General features: G+C 38.5%; 1 protein-coding gene across 1 annotated transcript in view; it reads right to left on the bottom strand.

Annotated features, from left to right (window-relative positions):
- Positions 1–21,863, bottom strand: part of LOC110870253 — a 29,168-nt gene extending 7,305 nt beyond the window's left edge. Inside the window, exon 1 of the mRNA XM_022119445.1 lies at positions 21,294–21,863. Within this exon, the coding sequence (XP_021975137.1) occupies positions 21,294–21,863 (570 nt within the window). The remainder of the gene's footprint in view (positions 1–21,293) is intronic.
- Positions 21,864–23,159: the final 1,296 nt, after the last annotated feature.

A 23,159-nucleotide genomic window follows, 5' to 3' on the forward strand; every position in this document is an offset into this window, starting at 1 on the left:
ATGGCTGCCAAAAATGTAGGTCCCTTCTCGGAGGATGACGAACCTAAACCTTGTTATACTAACCCACTAGCAAGTGCGGAATCCAAGCTAGTGAGCAAACCGGGATGAAACAAGCACAAATACAAACACACAAGGATTCACCGATTAACACCACTGTATTAATACGTATGAAAGGTTTCGGTTACAAGCACTATGTTCACAAATCAGTTTTGCAAACTCTCTAGAGTGTGTGTGTGTGTTTCTGGACAGAATGCTCTCAAACTCTCTCGAAAGTGTCTGTGTGAATCTGTCTAACACAACACACTGCATGGGTATATATATACCCATACACAGCAGGTCTGACCGAAGGATCCGATAGATGGTCCGAAGGATCATCTTTCGAATACAATGCTTTCGAAGGATCAGCAAGGACCTCGAAGGATGATCCTTCGAGGTCTATCAATCGAAGCATATCTTTCGAGTTGATCGAAGGATCTACATTATCCTTCGATCACTCATCCTTCGAGTCAGACAACTTACATCAAATTTACTAACTGTTGACTGAGTCAAACCAGGAGGACGGTTGACTTGGTCAACTTACAAGACTGACAAGGACATCGTTTACATCTTGACCGAATACAGACAAAGTACAGACACAAGTGCACCAACAAACTCCCCCTTGGCTGTAGCTTTGTCTTTATCTTCTATAGTTGTAGACTCGTCTCGAACTTCGATGGTCTTTGGTCTTCGAGTTCTCAAAACTCTGATGTCCTTTCAAGTCTTCAATGTCGGAGGATCTTCAAAGTCTTCACGTATTGAAAGCAGAGAGTGTATCAACAAACTACCCGTATCATGTAGGAAGTGTGTTGACAAACTCCCCCTTAACATAAGCTCCCCCTTGAGTTATGCTCGTGAAAAACTTGATCTTTATGAAGTGAGATCCTTGTGGTGTTGATGATGGTCAGCGGCAACTCGATCATCTTCATCCTTTGAGTGCCTTCACGTCGTGTCTTTATTCCAAAGCTTTGTCATCGACCATGTTCTCCCAGCCTTTAGAATCTGCACATGCAAGAAATCTAAACGCATAATGAGAACACTGCTTGGAATATAGTTAACATAAACAAATGACACACTGATGACCATGTCACTATCAAACACCGTCCGACAGTTTGAAAGTTTAATAAATTTATCAATTTTAGTTTTCAACTTTCAAACACTTGCAAATTTTGACCGTTTATGAAGATTTAGTCAGTTCGGTTTTCAGTCAGGTTTCAGGTAACGAAGACTCGAGTTCCAACATCGTACGATCGAAAATAAGGCAGAAATAAAATCTTTTTGGATTTTGTGGTTTGATAAAATAAAAGGCAACAATTTTAAAATCCTTTGAATGTCATCAAACGACATCACCGCTAATGTCGTGCTGATATGCACCAAACGACAAAAACTGTTTAAAATTAAAGCAGTAAATTAAGCAGTAAGTAAATATGTACAAACACAACAATATGTTTGCGAGTTTCTGGCGAAGAGAATCATATCAGCTTGCGGTCTTTTGTCAAAACACACTTCCTTTTAAAATTCTTTTACAGAAGCGGATAAGTATTCTACCACAATTACCGATATTGTTGTCCACTTAAACTCAACGATCAGGTGTAATCATAATACAATGAGATACGTTTAAGGTATGATTTATACTTACCGACCGGTGTTCATCCACTCACGACACATTCCCGTATCAAGGTATGCACGAGAGTTCATCTTACTGGGGAGTATACCATTTATCATCCGTTTTAACGTATATATATTTACAATGTGAACAAGTCACTTATTTGAGTTTGAAAACAAGCCCTATGTGATAGAATCACTTATTGATGAGGAACTTGATTTTCGATGCATGAGGGCACAGGAGCAAGTCCGTGAACAGGTCAGTACTTCCGTACAGCAGAGAGACGAACTTGACTCCCGGATAAATGTGATATTTTATCACTTATTTTGATGGACATGTGATTGTTTATCACTTATTGAGGTCGAATGCAGTATGAGATATGTACACGTATGTATGGTATCATGGAAGAACTTAGACTTTGTCTTTTATAGAAACAACCATGATACCCAGATGATAAACAGCATAAACCCCGAATATCTCAGAACCTCGGCAATCTATCAAACGAAATTTCGGTACTAAGACCATATGCCAATGAACGGTTCCCACGCGGTTTTCAGTCTGTTATGTTTATATCTCCAGCATACTTTAAAATGATCGTGAGTCTACCGGTACATCATTAGTAGAGCTACTTATCATTTTCTTTTTCTTTTGATTTCTAGAAGCATGTTTCAACCGACCTCTGATGTAATATCACTTTCTCTTATATTACCAAGAAACTCATTTTTTGTTTTTCTATTGTTTTTGTGTTTTTCTGAATTTTCTCCCCCTTAAATGCAGAAAGTAAATAAATGAAAGACATATTTTTGTATTTTTGTGGTTTTTCAATGTTTTTGTATTTTTCTTGAAACTTTCTCCCCCTAAAATTCAAAAATAAAGTGAAGTAAAAATATTTTTGGATTTTTGGTTTTTAGAAAAATATTTACAAAAACGATTTCCTGATGTCGGTTACTCTTGCTTCACCTTAATGCCGTTTACCAAAAGTAAATAATCAAATCTTGATTTATCAAATGCTTTGGTAAAAAGGTCGGCACGTTGGTGGTCGGTATGAATATGAACCACATCGATAAGTCTCTTTTCAAAACAATCACGTATGAAGTGATACTTAATATCGATGTGCTTCGTTTTCGAGTGCTGTACAGGATTTCTAGTGATCTGTAAGGCAGCCTCATTATCAACATAAATAGGAGTAGTTAGGAATTCAAAACCGTAGTCCCGCATCTGTTGTTGGATCCATAGAACCTGGGAGCAGCAACTAGACGCAGCAATGTATTCTGCTTCACATGTAGACGTAGCCACACATGTCTGCTTCTTGCATTGCCAAGTGACTAGGCGATTGCCTAAGAACTGACATCCTGCTGTAGTTGATTTTCCATCTTTCTTGCAGCCGCCGAAATCAGAATCACTGAAAGCTTTGAGATTGAAGTTATCATCCTTAGGGTACCATAACCCGGTGTCAGGGTAACTCTTCAGATAACGAAAAATCCTCTTGACAGCAGCATAGTGAGAGACCTTCGGATTCGCTTGATACCTAGTGAGAAGACAAGTTGGATACATAATGTCGGGTCTTGATGCGGTGAGATACATTAAAGATCCAATCATAGCACGATAGAGCGAAGAATCCACAGCATCCCCTTCTTCATCCGGAGTAATCCCGTGATTCTGCGGAAGAGGAGTAGAAATTGGCTTTGTATCGGACATCTGGAACCGGCTCAAGATGTCTCCGACGTACTTGGTTTGATGAATAAAAATTCCAGATTTGGACTGATTAACTTGCAAACCCAAGAAGAACGTCATTTCACCCATCGCACTCATCTCGAATCGATCTTGCATCACCTTTTCAAATTCCTTGCACAGCTTATCATCGGTAGAACCAAAGATAATGTCATCGACATACACTTGTACCAACAGAAGATCTTCACCTTTTTCTTTAATGAAGAGGGTACAGTCGATCAAACCCCGTCTAAAACCATTGCTCAGCAGGTAGGTAGACAACGTTTCATACCAAGCCCGAGGTGCTTGATGAAGACCATATAACGCCTTGTTAAGTAGTAAAACCCTGTCAGGATGTAATGGATCTTCAAACCCCGGTGGTTGCTCGACATATACTTCCTCTTTGACTACTCCGTGTAGAAAAGCACTTTTAACATCCATCTGGTACACCTTGAATTTCTTGAAGGATGCGTAGGCTAGAAAGATTCTAATAGCCTCCAGACGAGCAACAGGTGCATACACTTCATTGTAGTCAATACCTTCGATCTGACTGAAGCCTTGAACCACTAACCTTGCCTTGTTTCGGACAACAATCCCACGGTCGTCCTTTTTGCACTTAAACACCCAGCAAGTTCCGATCTTTTTGTAGTTGTCGGGCCTATCAACCAATTTCCATACGCCCAACTTCTCGAACTGCTGAAGTTCTTCTTGCATGGCTTCCACCCATGAATCATCTTTCAATGCCTCCTTCCAAGATTTAGGCTCTTCTTGGCTAACATAGCAGGCGAAAGACCAATCATTTTGTTGTCCCGATTCTCGTATCTCAGCATACAAGCCAGCATTTTCGTTGTTTCTGATTTGATTTCTTGTCCTTACACCACTGAGAACATCACCTATTATATTCTGCTGAGGATGAATGTTATGAATTCGGGTTTCAGTAACTTGAGGAACTTCAACATTTGACCTCAAGTTATTGATATTTAAATTCCCGATATCATTCTGAAGCTGGTGAGTTGTAGAAGATGATGCATTTTCTTCTTGGATAATTGGCGCAGACACTGGATCCGTTGCTTCTGAAGTACCTTGAACCGGACGCAGTGCTTCACCATCATTTGCATCAACATACTCCTCATCTTCCGATGACAAATTGTAATCGACAGCATCATTAAACACCTCATTTGAAGCGAGATTGTTGACAGAAGAAGATGCTTGTGAGTCAACAATGATTGGACGAGCTAACTGAGAGCCAGTCGCATTCTCGCTTTCAGACAACATTTGAGCAATTGCATTGTCATCATCAAATGTCGGCAGATTAAAAGAGTCGAAAAGACCATCATAATCGAACATCCATGGATCTCCAGAAGGCTTCGGAGGATTAGAATATCTTTGAACTCTTACTTCACCCCATTCTTCAATTCTTTTGGTAGTCAGGTTCCATACTCGTAGATTAGGAGTAGCATACCCAAGGAAGTAACCTTCGATAGCTTTGGCACCAAACTTCCCATCAGGTTCAATCATGGTACAAGGTGCACCAAAAGGTTCTAGTTATTCCAAGTCAGGAGTCTTCTTGTGTAGGAGTTCGAAGCACGTTTTTCCATGTCTTTTCACTGTGAGAACCCTGTTTAGCGTGTAGCAAGCCGAGGCAACAGCTTCAGTCCAGAATCGAACTGGAAGCTGAGACTCAACTAACATGGTTCTTGCAGTCTCAATTAAGGTTCTGTTCTTTCTTTCAGCGACTCCATTTTGTTGTGGCGTGTACCGAGAGCTGTATTCATGAAGGATTCCTTTTGCAGTGCAAAACTCATCCATAACCCTGTTTTTGAACTCGGTACCGTTGTCGCTTCGAATTCGCCTCACCTTTAGATTATACAGATTTTCCAACAGGGTGATCAAATTCTTCAGAATTTCTGGAGTCTCGCTCTTGTGGACCATGAAGTCAACCCATGAAAATCTTGAGTAGTCATCAGTAACTACCAAGCAGAAAACTTCTCCGTGCACACTCTTGTGTTTGACTGGGCCGAAAAGGTCCATATGCAAACGCTCGAGTGGCATGTTGACAATGTTAACCTTCTTCAATGGATGAGATTTCTTGGTCTGCTTCCCTTTCTGACATGGCACACAGACATCTTGAAGTTGAAAGTTCTTCACATTAACACCTCTCACCAAGTTGTTTTTGACTAGGTGATTCATTTTTCTGAGGTGAATATGACCCATTCGTCTGTGCCAAGAGATCGTCTCCTTTTCAGTGGCTTTTGAAATAAAGCAAGTAACTTGTTTTGACTGAGTTATTGCTTGGCTCATATCAAGGACATACAAATCATTAACTCTTGGTGCTGATAAGAGAATCCATTCAGCGGGAATCTTGAATCCTGGCTTCAGCACATAACAACCGGCATCATCAAAATGCACGGTGAACTTCTTGTCGCAGATTTGAGAAACACTCAGGAGATTGTGATCCAACTGTTGCACATAATTGATCTTGTCGAAACTCACAATTCCATTTGAGATCATTCCCTCGCCGGTGATATACCCTCCTTTGTCTCCAGCAAACGCAACATATCCTCCTCTTATACTTCGCACATCGAAAAGAAGACGATAGTCGCCAGTCATGTGCCTGGAAGCCCCACTATCAACAATCCAAAGACTATTAATAGTTCCTCCTGGAGCCGCCTGCACATGCAATTAGCACATCAGTTTGAGAGGGGGACCCAAGCCTTTGTTGACTTGGGTCGTCCTTGATCATCAAGGAAAGTGATCTCAATCACTTGATGATTAGGAAATAAAACCTCTGGTGCTCCCCCTGACTTAATTACCTGTTTTTGTTTCCAAGCTTGTTGTCCTTTACCAGTATTAGAATTAATTGTTTTTGTATTTACTGGTTTTACATTTGTAGGTTTAGCTTGTACAGGTTTTTCATCCTTGACCTCTGATTTTAAGGCCTTCTCAATTACCTTTTTGTTCTTTTGTTTTACCTTCTTTTCCTTTTCTTTCAAGACACGTGGGTCTTGTTTCGGGGAAACCGGTTGTTTGTGGTAATTGGTTTCTTGGGGAGCACTTGTTTTTCCTTTCAATTTTTGCAAGTATGGGCAATATCTTACAATGTGCCCAACTATTCCACATTCAAAACACATTCTCCGCTCTACAAACCTCGGAGAAACGTGTTGATTACCAGACTGAGAACCAGACACTGAACTTTGTGATCTAGATGTGCTTGGACCTAAGTCACATCCATTGGTGTGTTGGGTATAATTGTTCTCATCATTTCTCTTTAAAATTCTAACTTGTTTTACAAAATCAATGTTAGATTTATTTTGAAATGTTTCAAGTTTGTCCGTACCCTTTGATCCAACAAAGTTCACTTTCTGTTCTCTTTTCTTAGCTGGAGCTCTTTTGTTTTGCAGCCTTTGAACCTTAGGTTGCTCAACCTTAGATTGTTGAATTTTAGGTTGTGCAGCCTTAGGTTAAGGAGCCTTAGACTGCTCAACTTTAGGTTGTTGAACCCTTGGTTTTTCAGTCTTAGGCTGCTGAGCCTTTGGTGCTTGAGCATTCTTGTTTTGAGCCCTCTTTTCTTGTACCTGGCCCTTACCCTTTCCAGAATTCACTTGTTGTTTTCGCTCAACTGGCAGTTTTTGGTTTCCGTATTGTTTTCTAATTAGCTCACATGGAATTGGTTCACATTGAGTGACCGTCACTTTGTTACCTTTGTTTCCCAAAAACTTATCAGTTCGTCCTTCAAAAATTTTCTCAATTAAATCTTGATTTACATTTTTGATTGGAAAATCTCTGTCAGAATAGATTTTGCTGTCTCCCTTGAGCGTATACAACAAGTTATTCTTTTCAATGCTCGGTACACTGGGCTTCATTGCCTTTGGTGTTTCAACCTTACTCGGTTTCACTGGTGGATCACACAAGATGTGATTCTCAATTGGAATGTCTGGTGTAACCGAGTTAGGCTGTGGTTTCTCATTTTCTTCAGATTCATCGTCCGAAGACTCAGCATCCTCAATAATCGGAGGACTCTGTTCCTTAACAGACGATGAATTTTTCACATTCTCAGATTCAGATTGCCCCGAGGATGATGTACCAGTTGTGAACCTGAGGCCTGCTGCAAAGTCATCTAGACCGAGTGGCACAGTAGGTTCAAAACGGGGCATATCCTCGTCATTAGGCGACTTGGAGTAATTGTGATTCATCGGGGGAGGACATGATTTGTAACCAATACATTTTGCATCCCCCTTTTTCCTTTGGACATCAATAATGTGATCCAAAACATAGCGGGAATTGGAATAGCTTTCCAATTTCTGCTTGATTGTTTCACATTCACATCTAGCTGTGGCTAACTCTACCATTTGTTTTTCAATTGTGTCAATCAAATTATTATTAGCATGTTGTTTTCTCAAAACAGCCTTTTGAAGTTCAGAAACATCATGTTTTAATGACGTAATTGTTGCTTTAAACTCCTTTTCATTTCTTGTTAAAAACAAGTTAGCCTCAGTTGTTTTAGAAAGATCAACAATCAATTCTTGATTGTGTTTGTGTGTGATTTCAAAAAGACTTTCCTTTTCTGCATATTCTAGACATTTAGCACATTCAACAGCAGCAGAAATAGAGTCAGATTTAGAATCACATACCTGAGAGGTTTGTCCTTCAACATGAGCCATGAAGGCTGTATGAAAAGAAAAAGATCCATCTTCAGAGAAAAATTGAGAAAGCTTCTCAGAAGTTCCAGCAGCTTTCTGGCAAAGAATAGATCTCCTCTTGCATAAAGCTTCAGCATCAGCCAATAGCTCATCAACCTCCAGATCTAAAGCCTCACTTGATAAATCACCAGCATCAAGTGATTCCCCATCCATGCTTCCACTATAACCCGAGCTATCTTCATCTTCTGAAGATTCACCAGCAGACACGGGTTCTTCAACCTTTTCAACCACCTTAGCATAACATGCTGTTCCACCATTTCCTCCTTCACCAAGCTGAAGATTCCAGTTGCAAATCTCATCAGCTTGAACAACTAATCCTCTGTGGGGATTAGAGTTTGTGGATCCAGATGTATTTCCTCCCACGGGAACTATTTGTCTGTCAGAATTGTTCTGTTGCTGCTGAGGCTGTCTCTGATTCCTAAAAGGATTCTGATTGCCTTGCTTAGGTGGCTTCTGACATTCCCGCTTGAAATGACCCTTTTCACCACAGTTAAAGCAGGTGACAGCATTCTTATCAAAACCATACTTGGTGTTGTTGTTGCTTTCCAAGCTGGTTCTCCCCGTTCTCTCCATAAACTCTTTAGCTCTACGAATAGCACTAGCAAGAGCCCACTTTATATCCATCATCTCAAACTCTTCTTTATCAACCTGCTGATAATCTTCGTTGGTTAGGTTGATATTTCCAATCTGACCCGCAACCAACCCACAGTAGGCGCTAACCAAGGTGTTCAACATCTCCATATGTTCCTTGGCTATCTCAACACTGACTTTTGAAAAATTGGAAGTATCCAATCTGACAGTGTTCAGATTGGAAGTAGCTTGAAAGCTTGAAGAACTTCCATAAAATCCCTGCTGTTGTGGTTGTTGCTGTTGAGCTCTGTTAGGATCCAGGAAAGGCGGTGGAGTGAATTGTTGAGCTGTCTGTTGTTGTTGTTGTTGAGAAGAATCTGGTCTTGAATACATCATTGTGTATGCTGAAGGATCAAATTGATTTGCTGTTGAAGGTCCGGTGTTGGAGATGAATGCTGTTTGAAGCTTAGCATGCTGAGAAGCTGGCTTTTCTCCAGTAATACCACCTGCAATCCCAAAATACATCTCTGGATTCTGAGGAGTGATTGTTCTTTTCGCCTTGAGCTTTTCTTCAACATCTTTGTTTTCCAATTTCTGTATTAGCTCATAAATGGTAATTGTATCCAGAACACCGTTTTCCTTGAGAATCTCAAGATAACTGCTCCACTTTGCTGGTAAGCCATCAGCAAATCTCTTCACCATTTCTTGTGGAGTGGCAGATACTTTGAAGGCAAACATTTCACTCAACAGATGGTGATATCTTGTAGACAATTCTGATAGACCTTCATTCTCCATGCAGGTAAAACCTTCAAACTCTTTCTTTAGCAGCTCCTGCTTGATCTTCCTTGATTGAGCATTTCCTTCACACCTTAACGTGAGCATATCCCACAAACTTTTGGTAGTCGTACAGTAGACGAATTGGTGGTATATATCTCTGTGAAGAGCCTGAGTGAGAATCATAAATGCTTTCTTTTCCAATTCAAACTTCTTCTTATCTTCGTCAGACAGTGTGCTGTAAGTTTCTGGATTTGATCCTGCAACTTCCAACTCATTTTCAAATGTAGTGAAGAAACACATCCATAGATCTTGACCTTGCCCCTGAACATAAGTTCTCAGCCTTTCTTTCCACCATCCCCAATCATTAATGTGATTAAGCTTTGGCGGTTTCGTGCTTGTACCAGTTTCACTATCGTTCTGCATCATTGCTTGAATGCTGTTGCTTTGATTTGTGACCAAAGCCCATTGATTTGCAGTTATCATTGCAGCTTGAGTTGGGGCAATAGCCTGCATCCATGCAGTTTTGTTGAACTCTGGCGCAGATTGCGTGGTTGATGATTGCGTAGATGATGACTGTGGAGTCAAAGTTGTTGTAGTCCACGCAGATGGATCCCATTGACCGTTTGTTCCCATTTTATATTTAATATATTAGGTGAAAATTAATTTTTTTTAAAAAAATGATTTTCACAAACTATGTTAAAATTGAAGGAAAACAAACTGTCGAAGGATCTAGGATCGAAGGACCTGAAAATCACAAACTGTTAAGTCTAAACAGATAAGACTCGAAAGATGCTCGAAAGATGACACTTGTTCGAAGGATCAACAGTGTTCGAAGGATCACTGTTGAGTTTTGAACAATCACTTCGAAAGATTCTCCTACACGAAGGATCCTTATCTTTCGAAGGAAAACAGTAACTCGAAGGATATATCTTTCGAAAAGATTCCTTGGCTCGAAAGACAACTCACTGACTTCGAAGGATGCTCGAAGGATGGTTATCTGTCGAACCTCCTTGATCGAAGGATGATCTTTCGAGTTCGAAAGGTATCTTTCGACTGGTCTGACACACTGACACAGACGTTGACAAGTTGGTGACAGGTTGATGTGGTTGGTGAGCCAACTTTCGGCAGAAGGGATGTTTCTGCACCAACTTTTCACCAACTTTGAAAAAGTTGCCCAAAAAGGAAGCTTCTTATCCACAACCAGTACCGGAAATCAACCGGAATTTTGGCCGGAAAAATAGCAACCCTTTCAAAACAAGATTTTAAGTTACCCAAACCTTCCCGTAACACACCCGGTTAGTTTAGAACACGTTTTTATGGTTAAGAATGCAGAAAACACACTAAAAACGGGTGCTAAACCAAGAAAGTTTTTGTCCAAACACAACCAAAGTCTTGCACAAACCCGGTTTTAACAAGGAAAAGAGCCACGGCTCTGATACCACTTGTAGGTCCCTTCTCGGAGGATGACGAACCTAAACCTTGTTATACTAACCCACTAGCAAGTGCGGAATCCAAGCTAGTGAGCAAACCGGGATGAAACAAGCACAAATACAAACACACAAGGATTCACCGATTAACACCACTGTATTAATACGTATGAAAGGTTTCGGTTACAAGCACTATGTTCACAAATCAGTTTTGCAAACTCTCTAGAGTGTGTGTGTGTTTCTGGATAGAATGCTCTCAAACTCTCTCGAAAGTGTCTGTGTGAATCTGTCTAACACAACACACTGCATGGGTATATATATACCCATACACAGCAGGTCTGACCGAAGGATCCGATAGATGGTCCGAAGGATCATCTTTCAAATACAATGCTTTCGAAGGATCAGCAAGGACCTCGAAGGATGATCCTTCGAGGTCTATCAATCGAAGCATATCTTTCGAGTTGATCGAAGGATCTACATTATCCTTCGATCACTCATCCTTCGAGTCAGACAACTTACATCAAATTTACTAACTGTTGACTGAGTCAAACCAGGAGGACGGTTGACTTGGTCAACTTACAAGACTGACAAGGACATCGTTTACATCTTGACCGAATACAGACAAAGTACAGACACAAGTGCACCAACAAAAAATAAAATGTGGGGTCCCATCCAAGAAGTCTGCCATCATTCAACATATGCATTTTTTTGGTAATCTTCGAATCTTTTTCTTTTTGTAACATAACATATGGAATTTATTTCAACTTTCAACCAAATGACTATATTAGTCCCCCATCTTTTGTGCTCTATTTTTAAACATCTTTCATCATTTTCTATTTCAGTCCCTCAAGTTTATTTCACGATCCAAATTCTTTGCTTATTTATAGGTTTAAGCTCGTTTACTTTTTTTTCTCTACGTACCGGGACCACACATCAGACATTCCACTTCGTCTCTAAGCCCGTTAACTTCCCCGAATTAAGCAATTTAACCTGCACAACCACAATTTCTTGTAGTTAAATTATTCGATGCATATAATTACTTAAAACTAAATAAAACACGCAAGATAGACACTTTAAAGCTCGGGTTTCAACCTCTCCATCAACGGTCCGAAGTATGACAAGAGGAGCATGCTCACCAAGGACTAAATCGCGTAACGACCGCGAACAAGGTTAATGGCAAGGAACGCCCGTCGGGGCAAGCATTACTAGGTGCGCGCTTTTTAGATATAATCACACAAATAGCAATGTGCAACAAACATGTAGAGATTGAAAGTTGCATATATAGATTAAAAACTTGGAAAAACCCGAATAGAAAATCTATTCGGGATATTGTTTCTAAGAGAAACAAATAGAGGCGTTACTTACATGGGGTGTAATGTGAAAATTATAAAAGGGTCATGTATACCAGGTATTGATCGCTTACTCTGGCCAAGTAAGTGGTGAGCACGTGGTACCATGAACTTTTTATGATGGGCATGCTTATATCTGATGTAGTAAGGACGGTGTGAATGAGACAAATTAAAAAGTACATAAAAGAATCAAATGAGCAAAATATTTGATAATAATGTAAACGCACAGCCGGGTGACGGAAGCGTATTACATTAGGATTATGAGCCCGAGTGAAGGGACAAAGATTGATGAAAAATGATATAGACATGTATTGGGAGGGGGTGTACTTACACTCGAACCCGGAAAATGCAAACATGTAAAATGATTTAGACATGTATTGGGAGGGGGTGTACTTACACTCGAACCCGGAAAATGCAAACATGTAAAATGATTTAGACATGTATTGGGAGGGGGTGTACTTACACTCGAACCCGGAGAATGCAAAACATGTAAAATGATTAAGATATGCATTGGGAGGGAGTGTACTTACACTCGAACCCGGAAAATGCAAATATGTCTCTTAACGGGTCATTTTTGTAAAACGTCAAAGTTGAGGACAAAGTCGGAATATAAAAATGAAACGAGGTCTTAATGCATACCGGGAGTGTTGCAATAATAACGACTTCGGTAAAACACCCGGTTGATGGGCAAGAATTAAACACATGCGTAGACCGAGAAACGGGAACTCGGATGGAAAGTTAAAGGACTCGGGTTTCGAGTCATAACTAAAAGACGACAAGATAATGTAAATAGAAATTTTAAATAAATTATGTTCAACTATTTTAAAAGTTGAACGGGTCGAATATAATATCATGCCGGACAGCATGAGTAAACGCAAGCGGGATAATGGTAGCGTTAAAAGCAAAAGAATAATGAGCCCGGTAATGGGACATAATCAAATACGAATGTATGTAAACTGGATAATGGTGAGCATAAGATAAACCGACGCATAAATGACGTGAGAAGTCATAAAGTCGGAAAATTTGTCCGAAAGGAAACGAATGTAGCCTTAGACTACGGTCAAGGTCAAAGAAAATACCAAGGCGAAAATAAATAATTCTAAACAAAAACAGGATGCCTTGACACCAAACATGCATTTTAAGAATGACATGAGTAACGAAATGATCTACGGGATCAACTTAACCCTTGGGGTTCTAAACAATGGAAAGGTCTACGAGACTAAAACGACCCACGAGTCATGACTAGAAAGAAATAGATTATAAGGACCTCGCCTTAAAGAGGTGAAGGTCTAATAAAATAGCCCATAAGGCTAAGTGATAAAACCTACGGGTTAATTAGACAAAGCAAGAGAATCAGTTGAGAATCCCCGCATAAAAAAAAAAAAACTAAGACTGTAAAAGAATAAATTAATGGACTGTCAATATCTTGGTACGGATAATTGACAAAAGATAAAGAGAAGATCCTAAACTAAAACTTCGGATTTTAGTAAGAAATAACGTTATTACAAATATAAATTCTGATAGGAATTTAAATAGTCAACATGAAAGATACAAGTCTTGACACTGATAGGCGCAAGACGATATATTCGAAAAGTGATATTTTTGAAAATGAAAGGTTGATATAAATTAAACATAATGTGACACGATCACGATCAAGAAATGCAATGTGAAGTAGAATCACATTATAACCAAGCGAGCGGTAAAAAAAGGGGGTAACTGGACTAATAAGTCTAGTTAGTGAGACCGGTTAAGGTCATCTAAATAAATTTGGTTTGCTTGTAAACGGTGGATTCGGTATAACTGAACCGAATAAATAAATAAAAAAAAGAGAGAGAAATTGTTGCTAAAAGTGAAAGATTTCACTAAAGACCTTTAAACGGGTCAAAGTAACGGATTCATAAAGAATTCGATAGTATATGAAAGCGATGGATATCGCTAAGTTAACTAAACTAGTGGAAATAACGAGATTACGTTATTTCAAGTTGTACTATGTCGTATGAGATACATAGACAATTAGTAACCAAAAACAGGTTACCATACTTTTCTAGTAATACTAACAATTGGTTAAAAGTATAAGTAAGGTTTAAAAGATTTCTCGGATTAAATACATTGAGTTTAAACTCAATGAATTATGTAAGAAAAGGTTTCGTGGACGAAACCTCTTTAAGGGGGGAGACTTGTAACACCCCGAAAACGGGTTTGGTAATCAAACTCCGTTAATACTAAAAGACGGGTAAAATACCATTAGCGGTAAAAGTAACCCGGTAAATATTAGGATTTAAATAAATAATCATAATATTAAATATAAAGTGAATAAAAGATTGTAAAAAGGGTGAGAAATACTTTGAGAAAGCAAAGTATATAAAAGGCCCGAGATTTAACGGGACTTAAAATAAAACGGGTTGTGAACAAGATAAAGTAACTAGGAAATAAATAACCTAGTACAGGTCTTGTAATTAAATGAAAGAACAAAATATCAAGTTATAAACTAAATAAAAGTGGAGGGGCCTATGTTGTTAAAATTGAAACTTATATTATTAAGTTTAACAAAATAAAAACCAAACACCCCATTTGAGGGTCTGGTTCGATCACAGGCAGGAGAAGGGCGACCCCCACTCTCAAAACCCTAACATTCACTAATCTCACAAATTGAAGGATCAAACCAAGTCCAAAACGAAAACCGAGCATAGATTAATGATCCCCATTGCAAGGAGATCATAAGGTATGTAAAATTTGACATAAATTCTCTACTTGAAATTCTCATGAAGTTAGAGAACTTGAAATCTGATGATGCATGTATGAATTGTAGATGAATTAGGAACCTTAAAATGTCTAGGAGTAAACCCTAGACAAGTACATGTTGAAATTATGCTAAATTCTAGTGAAATCCATGGTCACCATTGTAGGTGACTAGTGGGTTATGTAGGACTTGATAAACACTAGGAAATTTGGGGTTGTGCTAGTGTAATTTGACATATGTGAAGTTATTTCAGAATTGTAAAGGCAAATATTCGTGTTAAATAGTTTGATTGATGAAAATTCGGGTTATATGACAAGTTATGAGCTTGTTAATTAATTATTTAAAATTCTGCCCTTAAGGTGTTTGTAAAAATGCCCCAAAGAAGGCTCGAAGTTGAAATTTAAAGTTAAAACGCATGATTGTGATGATTTAGCAAATTATGCGATACATGATTGAAAAAGGGTTCTAAACGGATTGCGAATTGAACTCTTTAGGCGAGGAATCCGGATCGTCAAATGGACAAGCCGGTGGAAATACGCGTTTGAAAAGGATGCTTAAAAGGTACGTAACTACGATTCCGTTACGTTATGCTTGATTTCGTATTTCGCTAGTAGACTTTAAATTAGCATAATACATGAAATTGACATTTAGTTGAAGTGACGAAGATCACTAGGTAAATAAACGGGTCAAAAGGTGAAGTTATCACCCTTTGACAATATCGACTAATGATTTGTCGAGTTACATGTTTATAGGAATAAATATCAAATGGATACGCACATTGCTATTATTAGCGGCTACTAAGTCAAGGTATTGAAATGGGTCAATATATTGATCCGAGCCAGGTATGTATAACGATTCAACTCATCATGTAGAACTTGAGATTCTATAAGAGTTAGACAAGGTTGATACTCGGTTATCTTTTAGGTAAACCGAATAAATTGAATTATGATTATAGTGTTTTAGAAGCACATGGGTTTATAAACAAGATTATAGTTAAAATGGTCGGATTTTGGGTCAAACAAGTATTTAAAGGTCCTTTGTAGTAAAGATGGATGAAAATTGACCAAATTGCCCTTGTAAGCTAATTCGAACGAACAACCTTTAAAGGTGGTTCGGAAACGAGTTTTAGGATTAAATAAATGCTTAGAATAAGTACAGATAGTGAAAGATGTAAATTTTGGGTCAAATGACTTTATATGAGTCTTTGCCACAAAATGATAATCCGAGGGGTAAAACTCGGAATATATAGATATTCACATTTAATCCAACGCACATACAGTTGTGGTGGAAGAATACTTGATAAGAAATGTAGGAATAAGATGCTAGAAATATATGAAAGCGAGTTCAAGTTCTAAAGTGCTTAAATACCCTTAACGGGTCAAAATAAGCATAAGAGCGAAAATGTATTTAAATTGTGTGAGAAACCTGTGATTAGAACCTAACATGGTAGATAACATTAATTTGAAGAGGTGCATGTGAAATAAGGATTAAACAAATATGTTTGTTTGATAAAATGCATAAACGGGTTAAAATTCGGTAAAACGACAAGGATTCGAAGGCTTAGAAGTCTCAAAATTTATTATGTAGGATGTTGGATTTTAACTCCATATGATGGAGGATCAAATTACAATCATGTAGGAAGAAACAGTAGGTCAAACGGACAAGCGGATTGAAAGATACGAAAGTTTTCTTGTCCAAAACGGCAAAATGGGAAGGTCTGATACAGGGGCCACCGTAACTTACGGTGGGCACCATAAGTTACGGTGGGGGCTGAAAGCTTTACGGCAGTTACCTCCTGCCTTACGGTGGGGGTACTTTATACCAGGGGCCACCGTAACTTACGGTGCCCACCGTAAGTTACGGTGGAGACCAGTTTCAAGTCTTTGTTTCGGGATCAAGATATCAATGTGGAATTTCCGGATTTCCATGTTTAAATTCGATTATTCGACCCAATATTCCTTGTTGTACTAGTTATTAAATTATCAAAGCTGACTTTTAAGTTGGTTTTGATCACAGGTGAATGTCGAGAGTCCCGGATGAAGATCAAGCATCGAGCAAGAACCGAACACACGTTAAACGAAGCTTCCGCAATGTTGTTTCGTCGTTATTCTAAAACGGCGAATTAAACCACATTATGTTGTATCACTTTAAAATGTAAAAGTTTTTAATAAACCGGTATTTTAGCATGAATGTTTATATACAATTGGTCAGTAATTGTGATTATTTATGGAAAATCGCTAAATAAATTTACGGTTGTTACAAGTTGGTATCAGAACCTTGGTTTAAGAGATTCAAGTATGGTGGGAAAACTATGCTTGGACTTAAACCTTATGCTTTTGATAAAGATTGGTGTTCGGTTCAACGCTTGATCGCAAATCCGATAAGTACAGGTATGTTAATAGGCTAGTATGATTAATGTGTTGTGAACAACACATAGGGTATCGTGTAATACACGTTACACCAACGAAAATGATAGATATAGCTAACAAAATTTCGTGCGTTGACACATATAGTAGAAAAGCCTTGTACTATGATACGGGCGTTTAGCAAAGTGGACATGGCTAACTTTTGTGAATGTCTTAATTGAAGGACACTTGCGTTTAAAGATGACAAGGGTTAAACAAATAACATATATGATTGAGGAACGGTCCGAAGTATGACAAGAGGAGCATGCTCACCAAGGACTCAATCGCGTAACGACCGCGAACAAGGTTAATGGCAAGGAACGCCCGTCGGGGCAAGCATTACTAGGTGCGCGCTTTTTAGATATAATCACACAAATAGCAATGTGCAACAAACATGTAGAGATTGAAAGTTGCATATATAGATTAAAAACTTGGAAAAACCCGAATAGAAAATCTATCCGGGATATTGTTTCTAAGAGAAACAAATAGAGACGTTACTTACATGGGGTGTAATGTGAAAATTATAAAAGGGTTATGTATACCAGGTATTGATCGCTTACTCTGGCCAAGTAAGTGGTGAGCACGTGGTACCATGAACTTTTTATGATGGACATGCTTATATCTGATGTAGTAAGGACGGTGTGAATGAGACAAATTAAAAAGTACCTAAAAGAATCAAATGAGCAAAATATTTGATAATAATGTAAACGCACAGCCGGGTGACGGAAGCGTATTACATTAGGATTATGAGCCCGAGTGAAGGGACAAAGATTGATGAAAAATGATCTAGACATGTATTGGGAGGGGGTGTACTTACACTCGAACCCGGAAAATGCAAACATGTAAAATGATTTAGACATGTATTGGGAGGGGGTGTACTTACACTCGAACCCGGAAAATGCAAATGATGTATTGCAAAATACATCCTTTATTCGTGTATAGTTTGTATAAATTATCGTTAGTTGTAGTTTAGTTTTATTTAGAACTACGTGCTATTGATCAAAGTTCGGTTTTCCAGGTCTTGATACGTTAATTGGCTGAAAATTGAGTGGAAACGAGCTATGTTGCTGAAACGTTATGTCTTGGAACAAGTAAAAAAGAGTTAGAATAATTTCTGGAATTTTTGGGATGTTGGAGCTTGTGAAAATTCGTAACTTTCTGTGAAAATGGGGCCTAGGTGCTACACCTCCCCCTTAAGCAAGAAGCTACATGCAACACCTAGACTCTTGGGAAGGATTTGCTGAGTTTTGGGGCTAGGTGTAGCATGGAGGATATGCTAAAGACCCCGTCGCGTGTCACCTAGGGGTGATTTCCGGAAAAAGTTGATTTTTGTTGTTGGATCTTTATTCCAAACATATTTATACTTCATAAACTTCCACAAAACCCTAGTGACGAACCAAGAACCCTAGGAGACTTTTGAGAGCAGATTTTTGAGGTTTTTGAAGTGTTTTGGCTAACGGGAATCATCCGGTTGAAGCTTGGATCGTGAGAGTGAAGATTGTTCGGGTTTTATCTCCCGGTTTTCTTTAATTTCGTGTTTTCAATATTCTCCAATGAATTCTTGTTTTAACTTGTTTTGTTTGATTTGAACACCATGTTTCTTGGCTAAACTATTGATACTACCTAGATTTGATGAAGGTTTAATTTATGTTTGGATCTTTTAGCGGTTTTTATTGATTGATTATGGATTGATTTCTGAAAGTAAAGTGTTCTAGATTTTCTGATTTGGTGCGTGTGCGTATTTACTTTTGATTGTGGATTGCTTACTGTTTCACATAGATTTTGGTGGATGTCTTTCACATAATAGATCTGTGTTGATTATTTGCATCCTTGCGGGTTCGGGTGATCTTTGGGTAAATCAGCCGATAGCCTTAGAAACAGTAATTAAAATATAATGAGAAGTAAATATTCTGCTTAACTTGTCGCTGAGAGGCTCGAGTTAGTTATTAGGTCGCAGTGCAGTATATAGCTAAATTAGATTTTGAGAGAAGTCTACGTTAGTTCCCTAATTGCATTTGTGTCTAGTAAACCAAGTTAGAACCTAGAATTGCCTTAGATTGTCGCGCTGAGAGGTAGATAGTCGTATTAGGGCACTTTTAGAGTCGTTAGAGGACTAAGAGGAAATCTAACAGTCGGTAATCATAACAGCCTTGTAGGGTTTCCTAGGTTTCTTCCTGAGAAGGGTCGGGAAGTCTTAGCATTGAAATACCTTAAGGTTTAGTATTTTACGATCCCGGCTCCATACAACAATAAAACCGTTAGAAGTCCATTCACAGTTAAACTGGATTCAAGTCTAGGTAGTCCTTAATCTCATCTGAATTAAAACCCTAGTTTCCGTTCGTGTCTTAGTTTAATTTCAATTTAATCACAATTTTAGGATTTTAGTAAAACCCCCCTTAAAACACAATAATTATTAAGTCGTGTCAGTGTCTAGTCTAAATAGAGTCGTTAACGTAATTCATTAGAGTCCTTGTGGGTTCGACATCCGGACTTACTTTTCTGTGCTAGAGTCGACCGATACACTTGCCGGTGAGTAGTTTAGTCAGGTTAAAGAGTCTAGATTTTTATTACTTGAGTCTTAATTTAGGGTAATTTAGTTTGTTTAGTTGAACTACTTTTTCCACATCAGCAAACATGTAAAATGATTAGACATGTATTGGGAGGGGGTGTACTTACACTCGAACCCGGAGAATGCAAAACATGTAAAATGACTAAGATATGCATTGGGAGGGAGTGTACTTACACTCGAACCCGGAAAATGCAAATATGTCTCTTAACGGGTCATTTTTGTAAAACGTCAAAGTTGAGGACAAAGTCGGAATATAAAAATGAAACGAGGTCTTAATGCATACCGGGAGGGTTGCAATAATAACGACTTCGGTAAAACACCCGGTTGATGGGCAAGAATTAAACACATGCGTAGACCGAGAAACGGGAACTCGGATGGAAAGTTAAAGGACTCGGGTTTCGAGTCATAACTAAAAGACGACAAGATAATGTAAATAGAAATTTTAAATAAATTATGTTCAACTATTTTAAAAGTTGAACGGGTCGAATATAATATCATGCCGGACAGCATGAGTAAACGCAAGCGGGATAATGGTAGCGTTAAAAGCAAAAGAATAATGCTTCCGGTAATGGGACATAATCAAATACGAATGTATCTAAACTGGATAATGGTGAGCATAAGATAAACCGACGCATAAATGACGTGAGAAGTCATAAAGTCGGAAAATTTGTCCGAAAGGAAACGAATGTAGCCTTAGACTACGGTCAAGGTCAAAGAAAATACCAAGGCGAAAATAAATAATTTTAAATAAATGCTTAGAATAAGTACAGATAGTGAAAGATGTAAATTTTGGGTCAAATGACTTTATATGAGTCTTTGCCGCAAAATGATAATCCGAGGGGTAAAACTTGGAATATATAGATATTCACATTTAATCCAACGCACATATAGTTGTGGTGGAAGAATACTTGATAAGAAATGTAGGAATAAGATGCTAGAAATATATGAAAGCGAGTTCAAGTTCTAAAGTGCTTAAATACCCTTAACGGGTCAAAATAAGCATAAGAGCGAAAATGTATTTAAATTGTGTGAGAAACCTGTGATTAGAACCTAACATGGTAGATAACATTAATTTGAAGAGGTGCATGTGAAATAAGGATTAAACAAATATGTTTGTTTGATAAAATGCATAAACGGGTTAAAATTCGGTAAAACGACAAGGATTCGAAGGCTTAGAAGTCTCAAAATTTATTATGTAGGATGTTGGATTTTAACTCCATATGATGGAGGATCAAATTACAATCATGTAGGAAGAAACGGTAGGTCAAACAGACAAGCGGATTGAAAGATACGAAAGTTTTCGTGTCCAAAACGGCAAAATGGGAAGGTCTGATACAGGGGCCACCGTAACTTACGGTGGGCACCGTAAGTTACGGTGGGGGCTGAAAGCTTTACGGCAGTTACCTCCTTGATGGTATCACGCATCGTAGGAGGCAACCCATTGATATACTTCCGAATGGTGCGTTCTGTGGTCAACACCAAATGAGGCACGATAAAACACAACTGCTTGAACCGGGTAGTGTATGCAAGGTTTTCATCCCCAACTTGTTTGAGGGTCCAGAACTCTTCTTCTAACTTCTGCTGCTCATGAGGAGGGCAGAATTCCTCCATCATAAGCTGCCTGAGCTCTTCCCAAGACAACGCGTAAGCTAGCTCATTGGATCGAATGTTTCTCTCGTTAGTCCACCAGTCTAGTGCCCTGGCTTGGAAAACACCAGTGGCACTTCGCACCTTGAGTTCCTCTGGATATTCACTATTTATGAACGTGACTTCCATGCTGTCAAAACATTCCAACATAGCTGTCACTCCATCCTTCCCAGTGAAAGTTTTGGGGTTACAGGCAGTGAAGTGTTTGTAGTTGAACGAGACTGGTTTAGGCTGTACTACGTGAGAATCGCCAGAATGATTGGGAGTGCTGGAGGCTTGAATCTCAGACACTATATTTGGCACGATTCTGGCAATCTGATTTGCCATGAACGTCAGCATTTTCTTTTTGGAGTTAGCCTTGGATTTTCTGGGAGAGTGAGAGTACTGACGAGATGACGACATCTAGAAATTTAAAACAAGGAATGGATGAGACTTTTAATCATAATGTTTTTGTTTAGGAAAATTTGATTTCATGTATGCACACATAACACGTTGTTTTTCACATAAATTGTCAAATAGTTTCGCATAGAATAGCATGGCATTGCACATAGAATAACATGATGTTACACATAGAATAACATGTATGATGAAAGCAAGATAAATTTAGTTTGTTCACGAAGGAGTAATTATTAATTGTTTTAGATTGCGATAATAACGTGATTCGTGTTCCCAAACTTGAAATGAAGATAACGCTCAAATGTAAATCACATGATAATTGAGATAACATAAAAAGAGATTTATCATAAAAACATGGATTGTCACGGAACGTAACATAAGACTATTCCAAAGTGAATCGAAATCTTTTTCGAATTAAGGAGACGTGTTTTGGCCTAATAGACAAATACTCTCATCGAGGAGCGACTAACGATATTTGTCCTTCCAGTTACTACACGTCCTTAATCGATTGGGAAAATCGAAACTTTGGCGAGATCGAAAATCAAGGAATGGGACTAGTTAACAAGATGCGAGTTTCACCTCTAACTTGATAACATCGTACCCTGATGTGGTTGGTACTCATCCAAAGATGAGGGCCCACTAGAATATGAAATGGAAACTCCCATCAAGGTTTGGATGTCACTCCTAACTTGAGGGTAGGTTTCGTGCAAAAATCAAATTTAAGCTGAATGAAAATCATCACCAAATATGGGAATCACCCCTGTTTTGATGACTCATTTCGATTGTGTTACATGAGTGTCTTCACAGCTTCCATGTGTGTATTGTGTTAGCCTTAGGAAAGGCTTGTATATTAGAAGTCCAAAAGAATAGAGGGAAGCAAGGAAGAGAGAAGGGAATATTGTCTTTAAACAGCAAATAAATGAGAAAGCTCCTAAACTATAAACTAGGTAAAAGCATTCCTACTTTTCCTAATTCCCTATAGTTATGGCTCTGATACCAATCTGTCACACCCCAACCGATGGCGGAAACATCGGGATGAGACGAACAAATTGCTCAAAACATCATAACACTACATGTGACAATATAATTAAATTTCATTTATTAAAAATTGCAAAGTTTCATACATTGTCATAAAAGGAAATAACAAACATTAAACATAGTTTATTTCAAAAGTGGGTTTCTAGGCCATCCTATTCATTTCTTCAAATCTTGATTTCCTCATCCTGC

This window comes from Helianthus annuus, chromosome 8, assembly GCF_002127325.2.
Source record: "Helianthus annuus cultivar XRQ/B chromosome 8, HanXRQr2.0-SUNRISE, whole genome shotgun sequence".
Taxonomy (NCBI): domain Eukaryota; kingdom Viridiplantae; phylum Streptophyta; class Magnoliopsida; order Asterales; family Asteraceae; genus Helianthus; species Helianthus annuus.